At 36.2% G+C, this 19,014-nt stretch overlaps 1 protein-coding gene across 2 annotated transcripts; it reads left to right on the top strand.

Annotated features, from left to right (window-relative positions):
* The first annotated feature begins 867 nt into the window (after positions 1-867).
* cenpi (centromere protein I) lies at positions 868-18,643 on the top strand. Of its 2 annotated transcripts, none has more exons than XM_023328247.1 (20): positions 868-1,101; positions 2,352-2,489; positions 3,581-3,699; positions 3,873-3,980; positions 5,445-5,493; positions 5,581-5,627; positions 6,058-6,147; positions 6,245-6,376; positions 7,877-8,020; positions 10,082-10,202; positions 10,436-10,530; positions 11,360-11,477; positions 11,639-11,703; positions 12,257-12,366; positions 13,388-13,523; positions 14,048-14,172; positions 15,432-15,480; positions 16,263-16,478; positions 17,876-17,917; positions 18,051-18,643. In XM_023328247.1, the coding sequence occupies exons 1-20, from the start codon at positions 939-941 to the stop codon at positions 18,231-18,233; spliced, it is 2,250 nt and encodes a 749-aa protein (XP_023184015.1). In that variant the 5' UTR covers positions 868-938; the 3' UTR covers positions 18,234-18,643. The 2 variants fall into 2 exon arrangements, with proteins under 2 accessions (XP_023184015.1, XP_023184014.1); XM_023328246.1 differs by having other exon boundaries at positions 16,260-16,478.
* The last annotated feature ends 371 nt before the right edge of the window (positions 18,644-19,014 follow it).

Below are 19,014 nucleotides of genomic sequence, written 5' to 3'. Positions count from 1 at the left end.
TCTTGTGAATCAGTTTTTAAGTAATTATATATATATTTGTAATTGATAATTTGTTTTCTATCTACTTGCCTGATAAAATAAATTTTGAATAAAATAAAACATTAGAATTGAGGGCGGGGCTGTCCCAAAAGTCTGAAGTTAGCCTGATAGCATGCTATCTTGTTAAGTAGTTTTGGTGTGTTTATGTTAATTGCCCCATGGGAACACCTTGTAACTTGTACCTGTGGTTCCTGGGTAGTTGTATGATGTATCACTACTAGTGGCAGCAAAATAGACCCTCAGCACTGCCACCAACACAATGCTTTACAAAGGTTTGAAAGCTTTAATTGGGCTTTTCCAAACTTACTTATTGTTATGCTGTCCAAATGTTTTAATTTTGTTAGGTTCCTGGATCGTTCCTCTACATTTTGACCAAAATCTTTTCCTTTGAGGTGACAGAAACTAGTTCAGATGTGAAAAACATAGCCACAATTTTATGTTCCACCAAGAAAGTAATGCCAAACATGCATCGAATCTGTTTTGGAATGGATGAAGAAGGCTAATTTTAAGTATATTGAAGTGCCTGAAGCTAGTTTTGAGAATTATTCTTTATTCTTCAGCAATATTCTACTGGCAATAGTTCTAATAGTTTGACAAAAAATAACAAAAATATTACTATGTTATTCTTAGACTTTAGTGATTAAATATTTTCCTAAATAAGAGAGAGAGAGAGAAAACAAAATCTTCATATTTATTATCAGGGAAACCGCTAGCTTTTTCTCTCAGCAAGAACTACAAACCAAAACAAACTACAACTCCCGTGAAGCACCTCAGCGGATGGACGCCACTGCGCAGGCGCATAGCAAACGGTCGGCGCGGAAGATTTTGAGTTTCCTTTGAACAGACGGAAGCAGAGTTGGGGAGGGGATTGTGTTTCTAAAGTTTTTAGCAATGTAGACATGGCGACGCAGCTAAACTTGTCGGATTCGGACAGTTCGGATCTGAGCGACCAGTCTGTGTTCACTCGGAGGAGCAACCGCAGTCTGAGAATCGCAGAACAGGAGAGGAGGAAGAAAGAGGAGGAGGACCCCTTCGTTTTGGCCTTGAAATATTTCTCTGAAGGTAGGTCCACAAACGAAAACAGTTGGATTCATAGCCATCAACGGAACTGTACTTGAGTTATAAACTTCAGTACAATAATGAACAGAAACATGTAATTGGCGGAATATAGTGGAGAACGTAAAATGTCTTTATAAATAGCTTATGGTGTATTATCTTAACGCAGAGGAAGACGAACCTACGTCACGATTATAAACATGTCCTACAGAACAGTAGTAGTCAGCTAGGAAACCCTCACATTTTCTCCACTTTCCCTATATCAAAAAGATAAATGTTGTATTTATTTACACCTTGCACAATATTTGAGATAAACAACAAGCAATTATTTATAAATGTTAGTTACTGGATGTCTAGATTATCACAGTAATAGCTGCATAAACTGTATTTATATGTTCTGCGTAGATAGGATACTTTATTATTTACTATATTACTTCACGCAATTCAATGCACATTTATGACTGTGAAGTGTTATTGCAGTGTCTCAAGCAAAGACTGTGTCTCTCTTGGGGAATAAATAGTCAAACACAAAAAATATAATTTATAAACATACTGCAAATGGATAAATCAAAAGAAATGAACTAATGGGACCAGCAAAATAAAACACCCAGCTCAAATGATAAAACAGTAGTGTAGAAAGAGTATCGATTTCAAACAAAAAGTTTCTATTTAGATTTTGTTTTAAATATGGCATGTAGAAAATTATTCATACTCTTCCCAGTTATAAGTGAAAGAACAATGATTAGTTAGCATTACTGGAATTAAGCCCTCCTTATAATTGGTAATTTGGCAATTTATTTTTCTTGAGGAACTCCTGAAAAGTCAAATTTAATTGGATTTTGCCCTGAACATAACACTAATAATGACATTTTGAGTTTAAATTATTTCTTATTTTAGTTTTAATTTTTAAGATTTTTTTAAACCTCGGTTCTGTGAATGAGAGATTGTTCTTTACCACTATCATGGTTATAGAAATAAGCAGAGAAAATATAAATACAAGCCACTTAACAGGTCACATGAGATCAAAATTAAAATGTTGTGAACTTCTAAAAAGTTTTAACAGAAATTTATTTGTGCAGAGCTGTTTCAGGACATTATCATGTTTACATGCTCCTTCGTGCATATCTAATCTGTAGATATATACTTGTATTCTTTGGAAATCTTTATGTTCTCATGGTATCCCATCCCATCCAGCCTCGGAAGTTGCATTTCTGTCATTCTGATGTGTCTTCCTCGCCTCCCTCTCTGTCCTTTAGTGGAAGCAGGCACTCCTGCAACTGGTAACGATGAGCTGGAGAACAATCTGGTGCGGGTGGAGAAAGTGGCGTTCAGCAGGGGTTTGTCTCCAGAGGCCATTTCTGTCATGCTGGACTTTGCTATGAGCCTACGCATGGGTAAGCCCGCCACTTAGCTGCTCTTTGAAGCAAATTCCTGCAACTTTTACACTTTAGCACAGCAAACTGAAGAACAAGCTATGTGATTAGGAAACATTAGTATTTTATCAACTAAGTAACCCAGGAGTTCCCAAACCTTTCCATGCTATGGCCCCATCCAACGATGTTAGTTTCTGGTCAGGAACCCCCTTTGCAAGCTCACAGACAATGCTACAAAATATGTAAAGAAATATTGAATTTTGCAGTTTTTTTCCTCACTTTTATTTACTATTCGACAATTACTGCATTCATTTAGCATTCGTTAACAATGAGTTCTATGGTGGAAATTTTTTATCAGATAATATATTATGACTTTATTAATCTGATGTTCAATAGATTATCAGATAAAAATGTTCACCACAATCCCCTCTTTTGATAAAAAAAAAGTATGCAATGTTTTTCTATTAATCCCATCAAACAGTATTTAATCTCCGTAGTTTAGGATTTTGCAGAAGTGACCTCAACAGCAGGGTCACTGCTGTTTGTCTTTTATTTGTCAGAAATGTTTCCATTTCTGGTTCGAGGAGCAAAGCAACTTTATAAATTTGGCTGCCAGTCAGAAAGATGAGAAAGACAGTAACTTTTTCCTGAATTTCCTATCTGTGAGATAATATCTATTATCTGCATCTTCAATAAGTTGTTTTAACTTATATTTAAAACAAGAAAACATAACAGAATACATTTCTAAAAAAAAAAAAAAGATTTAAAAATGTATTTTATTCCTTTATTTCGTTTAATTTTTCAATTTTTTTCTCTTCACTCTAACTTTTTGAGGTGCCCCCTAGAGGCCCACATCTTGAAAAGCACTGAACTAAGCAATCACACAAACTGAAAATACTCCAACAGCCTGCATGTTTATGACAACTTTCTCTATTTCATTCGGACAATTTTTAAATGTAAAACAAAACATTTTCTTTGAATTATTGCTGATGATATGAGAGATGATATAATGGACCAGTGAGTTGTAAAAACATATGGCACCTTTTGTAGAAAATACTATGTTAATCTGTGATCTGTCTATTGACGTTTGCTACTTTTTATTACGTCTGCAGGGAGCAGTCCATGTGCACGGGTGTTGAAGTGTCTGCTCCCCGCTTCAGTGGTGCCACAGGAGGCTGTGGTCCGAGCCATAGTTTGGCTCACTGTTCGGAAATTACCCATCAGCACTCAGGTCTGTGAAAATCCAATCAATTCCACACGTTAACATCCAAATAATGTAGATTAGAAAAACACAGCCCAGATTAATTTTTTTTAAATTGTTAAAATTAAGTTGATCTTGTTGCTATTCAGTCAATTTTGTTTGTATGTTTTGGGTTTATGTGTTTTTCTCTCTGAAATTTGTAGGTTTTATTTATGAAATGGGTGCTGACTGTTTTTGACATGATCGATGCGAAGGACAAGCTTCGGGCCATTTATGGCTTCATCTTCAGCTTCGTCACAGATGAGAATCTGGTATGTGACTCATCTTCTCTGTGTTGATTTAATTTGAAACTTATTTACTTCTTTGAAAATGGTGGGAAGTAATGGTAGCGTTTTGGGGCAGTTTTAATCTCATAGAGAAAAGTAGCTAAAGATAAAGAGCTGCAGCTTATAAACAAAAGCTGGTCAACTTTGATAAGAAGGGTTTGTTTCCTGTAATATCTATTAAAACATTTCTGTTAATAGTTGAGAGAAGAGTAAATAATTTGCCACATGAAAATAAGAGCAGATAAACACTATTTTAACAATTTGCGCACCATTCTTTAATCCTTTGAGAGATGCCCATTTTATTTCCAATGAGAAAAAAACTACTTTGTTGTATTTTAAAATAAAAAAATGACAGAGAAATGAATATTTATCACCAATATCTCAGAGATATAGCCAAGTCTCATAATTATGATTATTAATATACCCAATATTGTACCTCATTATTATTAGACAAATGAGTCGTAATCATGAGATACAATTCAAAGTTATGCTAAATTATGACATTTTAAATATTATGAGATTCATATTTAATAGCTAGCTAATTTATTTTTGCTAGATGGTATAAATACGAGAAACTATGTCATAAATACCTTTTGCTGTGTGAAAATTGTTAGATAACAGAGTTGTAATAATGAGATGACCAACTTTAAAGAAGCAAATTGCTGGTGTTGAGTCTCAGTTATCAAATCCAGCTGGACGTTTTTACTGTCTTCAAGATGTTTCCGCTCTGATCTAAAAGACTGAACATGGTTGAACCGTTTACAGTCAGTAGCAGTGAGAACAGTCATACCAATAGAGAAATTAAGGTCACAGATTGAGCATTAAAGACATATAATAGCCTCTATTCAGCTCAATAGCTGGGTCGTTGTTGCTTGAGGTCCAAACATATCCCTCATATTGCCGTCTGAGTTGTTTTGGTCTCTTGTCCAAAGGTCTGAAATGCTATGAAACCGCATGGAGAGACGAGTCAGAGATGCAGAGTAGGTGTTTAGTATTGGTTTTTCATGTTTAACATAGGTGGGTTCATTCACTCCTCTCTCAGATTAACATGTAAATGGCCAATGGCCTGTACTTGTATAGACTAAATGCTTCACACTACATGCCGTTATTCACCTATTCACACGCTGATGATGGTGAATGTGACATATTTATGTTTCCGGACGAATAAGGTAAATTAATTATCCAGTTTGATATGGAAGAATTGGTGACTTGTTCTTTCTGGCCTCAAATCAATGAACACTTTTGGATTAGATTAGAGTTGTGATCCAGGCCTTCATATCCAACATCAGTGTCTGACCTCAAAAGTGCATTCTGTTCATCTATCGTCTATACCTGCAAGGGTCAGAGCAAAATTGATTTAACTTTAATTATATGTAATATAAACTGATGTTTATATTTTGTCATGTTATGAACAAGACTTTACATTTTCTTGTTCTTGTTCTTTTTCAGTGCCCTTTCATTTGCCACTTGTTGTATCTTTTAACCAGAAAGGAAAATGGTAAGCCAGGCTTTAATATTTATTTTTCTGTTCTGTGTTTCCTTCACTTCTGTGAAAAATATTAACAGTATTTTTATTCCACTGCAGTGCGTGTCTTCAGAGTCAGGAAGCTACTGGAGCAGCAGTCTAAATTGGTAAACTTCCTGTTGATTTAGTTTGTTTTGGATTTTTCTGTCTTTGACTTTTTTCTGTCTTTTTCTCTTTTCTGTGTTTGACTCTTTTCTGACTCTTTCTTTCATTTGGTATTTCTGTCTTTTGCACTTTCTTTTATTGTTTCACTCTCTTTTCTCACGTCCTCCTTCCTTCCCTCCATTTTTGGTTCTTTAAGTGAAGTGTTATGATTACTGGGTGATAGGATCATATCTCCTGACTTGCCAGAGAGAAACTATGGAAATATGTTGTTCAAGACATAAATGAGTAAAAACATGTAAACCTTTTGTAAAAGCATCTGTAGTTTTTTCATGGGACTTATTATTTCTGTAACAACAGAACTGATTGTTGTATTTCTGGGACTCTGCAGGCATGTTTTATGCATCGTGTTGCACATCTCTCTTGTCTCCTCAGGGAAGGCAGCCTTACCTGCTGTACCTTCTGTCTCTCTATAAAGTGTTTTGCCCTGAGCTGGTGACACTCTCCATACCATCCCGGATGAAGGTTTGTACTCTAGTTTCAAACTTAAAGCTCCTCTAATACTCCCTGACTGTAAACTCTAAACAGCAATGAAACACATGTGCTCTTTGATTTCTTGCAGAGTGGGTTTAAGAATCACATTTCCCCCTGGAAGTCGGCTCTAATCGCAGTCCAGAAGAGGAACGACATGCAGGTCGCCTCCAGCATCAGTCTGGCCTTCGCTGTCAGAGATAAAACCGCCTCTCGGAAAAGGGTGGGTTCCCCAGCATATTATTCAGAGAGTTTAAATGATTTCTGCAACACTTGACATATTGCTGCTGCTTTCCCAGCATTATTGCAACATTTCATCAGCCTTCTGACCAGAGGCTCCATGTGTTTCCTACAAATGGAAAACAACCTATATCTCTGTTTTTATCCTAGTACTAGTAACAGGATCAGATTAGAAAGTCGATCTGTAATGAACAAGTGGACTTAGATAGTATTTTTTATTTAATTTCATTTAGTTTATATCTGTAAATCATAAGTAAATATTATTGCTTACAGCAAAATAAACCCCCAAATGCAGTTTCTCATAAAATTACACACATATCAATTTAAAGAAATGGTTTTTGATAGTATTGAATCTTCTGTTTCTCATCTTATTCTTGACAAATCTACGTGGATCCACTGTGAGGTTTAGGTGAAGCTACTTTTCTGGACTATCAGGCGCAGCAACATAATTTTCTTTAAGGCAGAAATTGGTTATCTGCATTTCTACAAAGCTTGTCAGCAGTGAAAATCATGAAGAAATCCTCTTAAGGCTGTGGTTATGTTTCTTGTGCACCTTTTTTTTCTACAAAACTTTTTCCTTCCACTCAACTTACCATTATTAAACCAGAAGGGTTCTGCTTACCCTTCTTGCTCACGGTTTCAGTAGCTACGTTTTCATTGACCGTATAATTGTTCAATTTGACATTTCAAAAATAAATTTGCTTCATGGAAATTTGCCACTTTAAAAAAAAAGAAGTTTTTTTTGCATCACAAGTCAACACCTGGATGTTGTCAGTGGCGTAAACCATGAAGAAGACGACAACAGGAAGTAGTTTGAGCATATTTTTTAATGTGATTTTTAAAAATTGCACTTCTTTAATTCAAGAAGAAATGCAATTGTAGAATTGTGTTTGTTTTGTGGAATATTCACAAACTTATGCGCACATTTGTAATGGAAACGCAGCTATAGACAACTGTGACAACAAGTCAAAGGATGTATCAGCCAACATTTCTGTCTTAAAAACAATTTTATTTGGTTTTAGGTTATTATCTAGTATTTTGAGAAACTGAGTCGTGGGTTTTCTTCAGCTAAAAGCCACACTTGCCAAAAAACCCCAGAAATACACAAATGAATCAGATCATGTTGTGTGTAATTAATCTGTAAGTGAAGGTAAACAAACACAAAATAAGCTGATTTATTGAACAGTCTGAGTTACTATTTTCGCCAGTGGGTTTGCTTTTATTTTGTTGAAAACTTTACCATATTCTAGGCAAATAAACAGGAGTATTTTTTTTCTGGTTGAATAAACAAAGTACCAATATTATTCAAATGGATTTGACAAACAATACCTGAAATAAACACTTTTTAACTGTTGAATCTTTTAAAGCTTAGCTTAAATATGAAGTGGTGACATCTAATTTTAAAACATTCCTATCTACAATCCAGAAATGCGTCAGCAAATTGTCTGAATGTGTAGTGAAATCTTTTGTTTTGCTTTTCCAGAAACACGCTCACTTGGATCTGCCATCTCTGAACCCCGTCACCATCAAGGAGCCCCAGGCGGCGCAGAGCTCCAGTAGGAAGCTGGTTCCTATGCAGCAGATCCAGTCCTTCGCTCAGCTGCTGCAAAACATGCATCGCATCGAGGTACACTGTCCCTGGACTAATCTAAGACTTTTCTTATATTCAAAATGGTACTTCACGAGACATTTTTTTGGTTTAAAAACCAGATTATTAGGAAAACAGTGAAAGAAAAGTGTTTTTTAAAATATATTCTAGGTACTTCATATCCAAATTGTGAACTATTTGCCTTAAAGTTGCACATTTAGCTTATTAGTAATCACTTATGTTACTTTAAAACAAATTTACTAGACCTATCGCAATAAGTAATAAATTAGTTAATTGAATGATAAATTAAAATGAGCTCAATAGTTTCCATTAACATTATTTATCGTTTTTGTATTTCTACCAAAAACTGGATGACAAAAATCTTCAGTCTGATGAATTGGTCGCAACTTTTTTTAAAGGACAATTTTGCTTACAGAGACTTCATGATTAATTTTATTTGTTGTTTTTGTTATTTAATTTGGATATTTAAAATGTCTTCCAGCTGCGGTGTTGAATGTTCATTAGAATTTAAAGTTTATTGATCTTTAAGAGTGTGTTTTTAATACAATTACCATTATATTACTTGAAAACGGTCTCAAAACAATGATATTATTGTGTATCCCAATAACTTTTGGGACAATTTATCATCCAGAAAAATGTGTTATTGTGACACAAGCCTAGAGTGGTTTATTTTAAAATCCATCTCGTTCACTTCAGGGCGCTGAATCTGTTTCTGGTGTGATGCCGCCTTACCGCCACATGGTGGTGCTGTTGCACCGTCTAATCTGGATGACGTGCAGCGCATATATATCTCAGTCCGAGCACAGGTGGCCCCACAGCTGTAATTGTTTTATTAGATTAGAGGATAAACCCGCTTTATGAGCGCTGTGCGTCTCATTAACTTTACCATTATATGTTTTTTCCCCTCACAGACGTCATTAGAGGTTTATCTGTCCTGAATGAGTAATAAAAGCAAAAAAATAAATAAATAAAATAAAATGAGATTCAGTGTAACACATAAATTCACCTCTTTATTTGCACACAACACAGCTTATAAAAGACAACCAAAGATCTTTCTTAACTCTGTTGTTGTTTTTTAAATTGTGAATAAACCGTTCTTTTATTGTGTTGATTATATTGGTAAAGGATCAACACTTTATCGCTTCTTGTTGAAATTGTGTCTGTTCATAGTTTGTCTCCTTTTTATTCAAATTTATCCATAAAACTGGCAGCCTCTCCGTGTTTTGAGGCAGCTGCTTGTGCGCTGTCACTGGATTCTCAGCTCGGCTTGACTTTTTGTATCAGCCAAAGTTATTATAGTTAACTAAAACTAATGAAATAACAAAAACTGAAATAGAGAGAACATTTTCGTTAACTGAAATAAATAAAAATGGTAATTAATGGGGAAAAACTATAACTAATGGGAACTATATTGTGCGTTTATAAAACATACTGAAATTATAGATATGAAATCCTTTGTTTTTGTGTTTATGAATTTATTTATTAGTCTTTTGAACGGATATGAGATTTATTTTCTTTTTATCCCCCCACACAAGCAGTTTACGTCAGTTGTCGGTAAATTACGGCACTCAGACTCTTCTTGGCAATACAGAATTGCGACAACAAAAGTTGAAAGCAAACAATAATTGAATTCATTTTTTAAAAACTGTACTTATTGTGGAGCCAAATGATTAGCCAAATGATGTAAACATAATCAAAATAAAACACTTCTACCATTTTGAATTTGGCACCTAAAAATTAGCCACGATCGGGAAAAACTAACTACTATAACTAATAAAAACTAAACAATATTTATCTAATGACAACTAGTAAAATCTAATAAACACTCTATGAAAACTAAAAAAAAGGTCACAGTGAAATAAAACTAAACTCTAATGAAAATTATAACTCTGTCATCAGCATTAACTCTCCTAATACTGGTAAACAGGATGATCATAAAGTAAAACAACAAATTCTGTATTTTAATGTGAAGTTTGACTTTCAGAGCATGTTTTGTTTTTTTATTAAAATGTGCCTCTGGGTGCCTGTCGGTGTTGATGGGTGTCTGATGATGTTTTTATGTGGTTGTTCCTCCGCCAGCTGCCGGCTCAGATGGGCTCTCTGCTGGGTTCCAGTCTGGCTCTGCAGTACCTGGACTGCGTGCAGGATGAGTCGGCCCTCCTGCGACTCAACTTCTGGCTCGGCTACACTCTCCACGAAGGTAAATGAGATTTGATTGGACGTGAAGCTACAAAACCGCTGTGACATCATCATCATCATCGACAAGCAGGAGAAGTTACTCCCAAATTAAAGTTGACCTTGAGCTGAACTCCAGCGGATTACTTAGTTTGGCTAATCAAAGGGAATTATTTTAGGAGAAGAAATAAAAAAATTCCAGAATAATTTCTTTTATTTGTCTGTTTGAGTTACTAAATTTTATTCTTTCTTGTTCAGAGTTTTTGTTCTGCAGCGATGGAGGAGCCAATAAGAACCCGGAGGAAGCACTACAGTTTTTAAACCGGCTGCTGTCGGTACAGCACTTCCTGCAAGTGAGCGTCTCATCGCATGTGTTCATTTATTTTATAATTATGCAATATTTCTAAGATGTGAATTAATAATTTTATTATTTTGTTTTACTTATTGGTATTGGAATGAAAATTTGCCCAATATGTACATTTCAAATGTACAGTTGAAGGACAATGAAGTCTCTTTGTTTAAAGTCAGAATTTTGACTTTCTTTTCCATCTTAGAATCAGAATAGTTAAACTGTTAATGCACCGTAAAACAAATCGAGTCTTAAAACTCAAATCTAACAAATAAATTCAATGTATGGAAGACAATTGGAGCCACCAAAAAAAAGGATTCCGACTTTTTTCTTAGAATTAATTTTTCCCTCAGAATTCTTACTTTAATTTTAGAAATCATATTTTTTTTCCTCAGAATTCTGACTTTTTCCCCTTAAAATTCAGATCTTTTTCTCAGAATTCAGTTTGTTTTCTTTTAAATCAGAATTCAAATGTTTTTTCCTCAAAATTATGACTTTTTTTCTCAGAACTCTGAGATTTTTGTTTCTCAGACTCAGAATTGTTTAAATTCTCATTCTACACCATCAGACAAATCTAATCTTAAAAAATCTACCAAATGAATTTGGGACAGGCTTTCATTTTACGTTTACAAATTTTATAACAGGGAAGAAATAGTTAAATGATTAATTTCATACAATAGCAGCATAGTTGACATACACCTAAGGATATTTGGTTATTTAATTGGATCTTGACATAGACTCACACAGAATTAGAATTAGGAGAAAAAAGTCAGAATCTAATTTAAATAAATTGTTGCCCCATGTTTTAATTAAACAATGCTTTTGTCCATTAGGAGGGGTTTAACAGTTCTGATGCCTTCATGTACAAATTCCTGAACGTTTGGGACGGATCTCTACTGCGTCCGCAGATCCTCGGCCTCCTGAGCAACATTCCCGTCATTCCGAGCTCGCGTGAGTGTCCAAAAAACCAAAAACAAAATGCTGCTTTCTATCTTACTTGCTTCCTAGCATGGTAACTGATAGACACGGAGAGCCGGACTGAGGCAGCTTTATTAGAAAATGTGAGCTGTTTGTTGAGCAGGAATAATTGTGATATTTTCTCTCCTGTTCAGAAATCAAGACGTTGCTGTTCGATCCTCTCATGCAGCTTTTCTTCACGTCCTCGCTGTTTTTTAAGGTGAGTTTGCTGTTTGAGGCAAAAGTTGTTAAAACTTCAGGGTTTCTGGAAAAATCTGGGTGCTCTCAATGTTGAGGTGTTTTTAAAAGCTTATTTTTAAATCCTGTTTTCTAAAATGTGCATCCGTCTCCGATCTCCATGTCCATCTGCCTATTCATCCATCAATCTGTGAATCAGTTAGTTTATTTATTCATCCGTCCGATAGTTTGTATATTCATCCATCCATCTGTTTTTCCATCCATCCACTTTCTCTCCGTCATGTTTCCATCTGTTTTTTTCTCTCCACTTTCTTCCATCTATCCATCCATTTTTTCATCCTTACATCCATCCATCCCTCCATCCATTTTATCCAAACAAAAGGGCCTAAACAGAAATGTAAGAGATGAAAAGTTTGACCTTAAAATGCTCAGAAACCCTGAATTGTCCTCACATTGTAGCTCCATGTTGACTGGATCTTCATGGTTGCAGCTAACCCGTGTTAGCCTTGCATTCATTGTAAGCGCTGCGCTCATTGAGTGTTTGATCAGTGCTTTCTCTCTCTGTGTTTCTGCAGTGTGGACTGATCGAATGTTTAAACCACATGCTGTTAAAATGGCTGACCTGGCACTCTGCGTACGCTCTGGAAGATGACCTGGACATCAGCCTCAACAGCCACACGTCCATGTGAGTTTTACGTCCACTCGGTTAAACCCGAGCCTGAAGAACAACTGGAGCCTGGTTTTTATAAAAATCCACTTAACGCAAAAAAAGGAGAAACTTGCAACTTTTATTTATTTATTTATTTTTTTGAAGATGAGGCGAATTGGTGCATTTTGGTAGGGCTGGACAATCAATCAATAACAATATATATATCGCCATAGACACCTGATAATATGTCTGATAGATTATTGAATATTCACTGCACTCTCTGATCCAGAACCACAGCTAAGTAAGGTTGGTGAAATCAACTCGCTCATTCTTTGGTTACCTAGCAAAGACCTGTTGAGTAACTGGCGCAGCAGCAGTTTAAGGTTTTGCCTCATAACTGCTTGAAAATAAAAAATCAATGCTGTGGAGTGAAAACTGTGGATAAAGCAGGAAAGGTCACACCACCAGTTCTTCAGTACTTCAGATATTTAAAACAAAAAGAACTAATCAATTCTTATCGATATTGACTGACATGAAGCATTTACATTGTGATATGTTTTTCATTCACATCGTCCAGCCCTACCTGTTTTATAAAATACTAGAAAAAATGTAAATATGCAAATAAACAAACCACTTGGTCCTGGTTTTAAGGAAGGAAATACACATTTTGTTGCCTAGAATGCAGTAACATAGCATTCGTTTAGTGAACACTTCAGCAAAGGATGCATCTGAAGGTTAAAAAAAAAAAAATCGACTGAATGAAATGCTTATGTTGTGATGAGTTTTTCAGCCATACATTCCAGCCCTAGTGTAAATAAAAAATATAATTCAGAATTGAGCCTTGAATCTATCCCTGCCATGTCATGTAAAATTTGCTGACTCATTGAGTAAATCTGTCATTATGAATGCCCCTCTGGTTTGAGTTTATAATATTTTCTGCTGCAGTGATCTTTCTCCGTCTTATCTGAAATCAGTAAACGTGTGTTGAAAGTTTCCCTTGGTGTCAGTTGAGCAGGCGGTTTCTGTGTGTGACCCTCTGCTCTGCTCTCTGTCTCAGAAACATAACCCTGTCAGGGTTCAAGGACTCTGTGATGGAGCTGGTTCACTTCGTGGGTCGGCTGGCCTCCGTGGGCCTCCAGCTGGAGGACTGCCACTCTCTCCTGCTCAGCTTCATTCTGGATTTCTATGAGACAGTAAGTGAGAGCTGCTAACTGGGTCTAAATATTGTATGTTTTATCCAAAGCTGCAAGTGTCTTTGCCAGTTTGGATCTAACTCGATTCAAAGCAGACTTTATGGCCCAGTTTCACTCCTAGAAACTTTATTTGAAATCCTCTTTCCACTTAAAAATTAAGTATTTTTATTTTACTATAATTATCATCAGGGACTCACAAGCTTCTGTCAAACATGTGAACATAATCTGTATGCATATAATACATTGTTATTAACTTGTGTTGTTATAAGTAGTTTGCCAGCACAAAAACAATCAAATCCCACTAATTTCCTGATTTCCAACTGGAATCAAGATCAAACTGGATATAGCATAATTCCCAGATCTGAGATCTGACTTTCAGCTAAATGGAGCGCAGCATTATTGGCCCAACATGAAAGTGTACTGTACATCAGATTACAGGATGTCAATGCAGAGCCCTGCAGACTCATAAAAGCTTTGATTAAGATTAAGAGCTGGAGAATAATTTTTTCACCCTCCTTCCGCAGGTTTGTGACACTTTCCTGAAGTTTGGCCTTCCTCTTGTGGTCATGCCTCCTCCAGGAGTTTTTTATCCAGCCTTTTTCGCTGCCGACCCAGTCAGCGTGGACAGACTGGCCTTCATCATGCACAGGTGGGAGACCATTCATCTGGTAGCATAGGCTCTGATCTTTCACACATTTAGTGGAGTTAAAATTGAAAACCTTAAGTGTATTTTATTATAAAGTGGAAGGCAAATGATTAATTATTTTTCTTAATCTACAAATCTAAAATGAAACCCTCCTGGATACCTTAGTAGAACATTTTTGGTGCTTTGTCTGTTCTAGCTTTAAATAAACAAAGACTTTCAATCTGGCCCATTTTTCTTTACAAATTATCTCAAGCTCACTCAGACTGAACGTGGGACATGATGTTCAAGTCTTGCCACATGTTTTTAATTGGATTTAGGTCAGGACTTTAAGAGTGTTTTCATACCCAATAGTCCAGTAGACCATCAGGTGGGATGATTTTCAGTTGGTGCGGTTTGCTTTCACACTGCTCTGTCAAATGAACCGAGCCTTTTGAAAAACCCGTTTCCCTCCTTGTCTGTGGTGGCAACAAAAACGTCAGAAGAAGAAACAGGACGCAACTTCCTTCTTCACAAAATGTGAACAAAAATGGAGTAGCGTCAGATTTTTGCCTTTGTAGGATTTCTCTTTTGTCTTTGGTAAAAGACTGTGTCATTTCTCGCTCTAGTGACAGACTCTTGAATTTGTTTTGGTTGCATTTACCCCGAATCCCCTGCGCTATACAGTAGTTCTCTTCCTGCTTTTGGAGGGGTCTCTGGTCCACTTGATGTTCACATGTGCATTCAAACTGCACCAGAGTTCACTTCAACTGAATCAAGACCATGGTTTTAAGGCAAACCAGAGTTTGCTTTTTTGATCTGCACCAGAGTTTGATTGCATACAGTAGTCACACCTCCCCAAATGAATTGGACTTTCTAGACAAAGAAATCTGAGTTTGATTAAAGCGGACTAATTTGGGCTAATGTGAACTCACTCTAACTGGGTCGTTCTAATTGGTCACAATGAGTTTTATTTAAGAGCAACAGAGTAAAAGAAATGCATGCCTCGCAAAAACCTCAAAAACCAAGCATCATTTTCCTTCTGTTCTACAATAATGCACCACTTTGTCACCTAAAATCTCAATAAAAATACATTGACGATATGAATTTCTACCTTAAGATAGCACTGTAGATGAAATTGGCTGAGGTGGGAGAAAGAACAATGTCTCATCACATATCGGCATGTAGAGGCCTGACAAAATCTGATGTGTGAAATTAAAGTCTTATTTCTAGCTTTAATGGGATTATATTTCTGTAATTAGTTGCATCATTTCTGTTTTGTCTAGGTACAAAGTGAACCTGACGTCTGCTAAGAGGCAGGAGAAAGTGACTGAGGTAAGGATGAACCTGTGGATCTGTGGCTGGATCAGTTTTGTGTCAGTAATCCAGCTGTTTGTTTTAGAAACTGAGGTAGATATTTGATATTCAGCCAGTCCGTCTGCGTAAACCTGATAACCATAATCTCCTCTCACATGAGAGTTTAGAAATGTTTATTTCAACGCAGCTCTGACTTTTTAAGCAGGTTTTTCTCCCGCCGGCCGACCGGCTCGCCTGCAAATGCCACCTGATTGTTTTTATTAAGACCAGAGGTCTTAATAAAAACATTGTCCCTAAAACATTGTACTCGAGTAAGAGTAGCACTGCTTCAAGTAAAAGTTTACTTAAGTAAAAGTAGAAAGTTGCCGTCAAATTACATCACCTGACTGACCAAAATATAAAATTAAATGGAAATTTTTCTATTTTTGGTATAATTCATGTAAGTAACAAAAATGAACAAAATCAGGCAAAAGAAAATAAAGAAGAAAATAAAAATAGCTTATAAAACTAACAAAAACTGCAGATCTATTTGGAGAATTTCTGGTTAAAACATGTTTGTTCTTTCAGTGGATAGAAAATCTAGAAAATTTACTCAAGTAAGAGTAGAAATACTTCATAGTAAAGTAACTCAAGTAAAAGTAAAAAGTACAGTGTAGTAAAAATACTCCTAGAAATAAATTTTCCTCAGAAAGGTTAGTAAAGTAAATGTAACTAATTACTACCGAACTCTGATTACGATGAATCAAACTCAGTAAATGAATCTCCTCCTGTTCGTTGGTTCTGTTTTGTTGCTGCAGCAGGGCTTTCACATCAGCCGCCAGACTTTCCGGGAGTTTAACCGCTACCAGGTGTTCTTGGTGAACTGCCTGTGGAACTCCAACATGTGTTATCCGGAAGCGGACGTGCGTCTGTCGGACGAGCTGCTCGCCAAGAGCGGCGTGCCGCAGTTCTCGACGCGCTTCGACCTCATCCACCACCCGGCCTTCGTGAGCTACGCTCTGGACTTCCACCACAAGGTCAGTGGGATTCTGGGAAACTGAGTTTAGTGTTCTCCACGAGTTAGGAGGAAGAAGATGGGAGAATGAAGAATATTCATGTTATCAGAGTTTATCCCCTTGACTGCTGTCTAAATCGGGTTCTCGTTTTTCTTTTTTGTGCCCTTCATCGCTTTCCTCATATATTTAATGTTTTGCTACCCGTTTTCCTTTCTTTCTTCACCTCTTGTGTCCTTACTTCCTTATTTGTGTCCTTCCTTTCTTCCTCACTTATTTGGTTCCTTCTTGTGTTCTTTTTTGTTTTCTATGTCCCATTTATTTTATCCTTTGTTGTTTCTTTCCTTTTCTCTCCTCTTATCATTCCTTCCTTTCTTTCTTCAATGTCTTTCCTTTGTTTTTCATTTCTTTTTTGTCTCCTTTCTTCCTTAGTTCTTGTTCTTTCTTTTCTTTTTTGTTTCCTATGCTCCCTTCTTTGTCTTTTCTTGTTTCCTTCCATACTTCCCTTTTTGTTCTTCCTTTCTATGTTCTTGATTTTCTTTTTTATTTCATCTCTCTCCTTATATATTAAATTTGTTTTACTATTTTTCTTTTCTTCTTTCCTTCTTTCTTTCGTTTCTCCAATCTTGTGTCCTCCTTTTTTCCTTGATTGTACAATTTCTTTGCCACTCATTTCCATAATTTTTGTTTTATTCCCTTTTTTATTTGTTTTCTGACTCCTCCTCATCTTTCCTTGTTTTCTTCCATTTTCCCCTCTTGTGCTTTTTATTCTTTCCTCCATTTTTTTCTCACTTACCTCCTTCTTTCTTGTGTTCTTCCTTTTCTTCTTTGTTTCCTATGTCCCCTTCATGTCGCCACTTCATTCCTTCCTTCCTTTTACTTCTTGTCCTTCCTTGCTTCATTGTGTCCTTTATTTCATTTCCTTTTTTCTTTTTTGTTTCCTTCATCTCTCTTCTCTTTTCATTTTAATGTTTTACTACCCTTTTTTCTTCCTTTTCCCCTCTTCATTACTTTCTTCTTTCCTTCCAGTCCTTCTTCCTTCATCCTCTCTTCATATGTCTGTCTTTCTCTATTGTTTTCTTGTAGGTTGTAGAAATATTTGTCAAAAATTCAGTATTTTATGTTCATAAAGAAGTGGAACTGGAAGTTTCCCAGGCAGAAAATCTGTCTGTTGTTTTGATGGATCAGTTTGGATTCTTGCTGTGAATTTTGCCAAACAGACTTAAATTAAGACAAATGAGTTTTAATGTATCCTTCAAAGATGATGCATTAATCAGTAGGGATATTTTATAATTAATGGCTGCCCTTTAAGATGTTTAATAATACACATCCACCTTTTTTGGGGGGTTTGGGCCACCTGCGATCTTGTGAGATTTCCCACAGATTTCTGTCACTGAATATTAATGTCGTCTCTTTATCAGTGTTGGCCCGGCAGGAAAGACACGGACCTCAATTCCATCAAGGTAAAACGAGTCTCCTTTTCCGTTCTGTGTTCATTTAAGGCGTCACGTCTAGTCTTGACTCACCTCAGTCATCCGTCTTTGATCTAACAGTCCTTCAGATGTTTTCTGATGCGACTCCCCGTGTGTTTTTCAGCAATCCAAGCCGTGGAACTGGTACCTGGAGTATCTGTTCACCCAGGGATTCGACGGCCTTAAAGACTTTGTGCAGAATAGCATCAACCAGAGGGTGATGATGGCGGGCGACGGCTGCGACAACGTGACGCAGAGCCAGAAGCTCGGATCTGCGCCACACATAAAACAACCACTGTTATCTTAAGGATTCGTTTTAAAAGTCATGTACATATGTAATCTCTTCTGCTTCCTGCAAGTCATTTTAGTGTACATATTTTTTATGATGCTTATGCACTTTTAGTTGTTTACAAGGCATGCTAATAAAATGTTTATGCCGTACTCTAGATTTCAGGGGTTAAACCTACTTATTGAGCCACAGTATGAAATAAAGTTGTAGATTAATGAGTTATTTAGCTCTGGGATTAGAGTTTTACAAGACAGCGTTGTGATAAATTGATGAGAAGAAGCTATCAATCGATAGGCCTGTCACGATAAACATAAGCTTTACTGTGAGACACAAATTTAAAGTAATGTAACAATAATGGCATAATAATGTAAAACATTCTCAAAGTTCAATAAACTTTAAATTCTAATGAACATTTAACACTGGAACTGGAAGACGTTTTAAATATCCCAAATAAATAAAGTAGATCATAAAATATGAAGTTTCTGTAAAGAAACTTGTTCTTCAAAAAAAGAGCTAGTTGAGATCAAAGATCCAGACTGAAGATTTTTGTCACCCAGTTTGTGGTTAAAAACAATAAATCATGCAAATAAAGATGATCGAGCCTGTTACATTTTAATTTATCACACAACTGAGTTATTGCTTATTGCGACAGGCCTATCAATCGATTAGCTACATGAATATTCAAGTATTTCTGCACGACAGGTTCCAGCGTTTATAAAGTTTTCTTCCATAAATGTGTAAAAACACACGATGCTAGTGTGGAAATGATTTGATTACTTCAAACACAACAAGTAACGTA

Source organism: Xiphophorus maculatus, chromosome 23 (genome assembly GCF_002775205.1).
Source record: "Xiphophorus maculatus strain JP 163 A chromosome 23, X_maculatus-5.0-male, whole genome shotgun sequence".
NCBI lineage: Eukaryota > Metazoa > Chordata > Actinopteri > Cyprinodontiformes > Poeciliidae > Xiphophorus > Xiphophorus maculatus.
The sequence above is the reverse complement of the archived record's forward strand: the minus strand, read 5'-3'. Positions and strand labels throughout refer to the sequence as shown.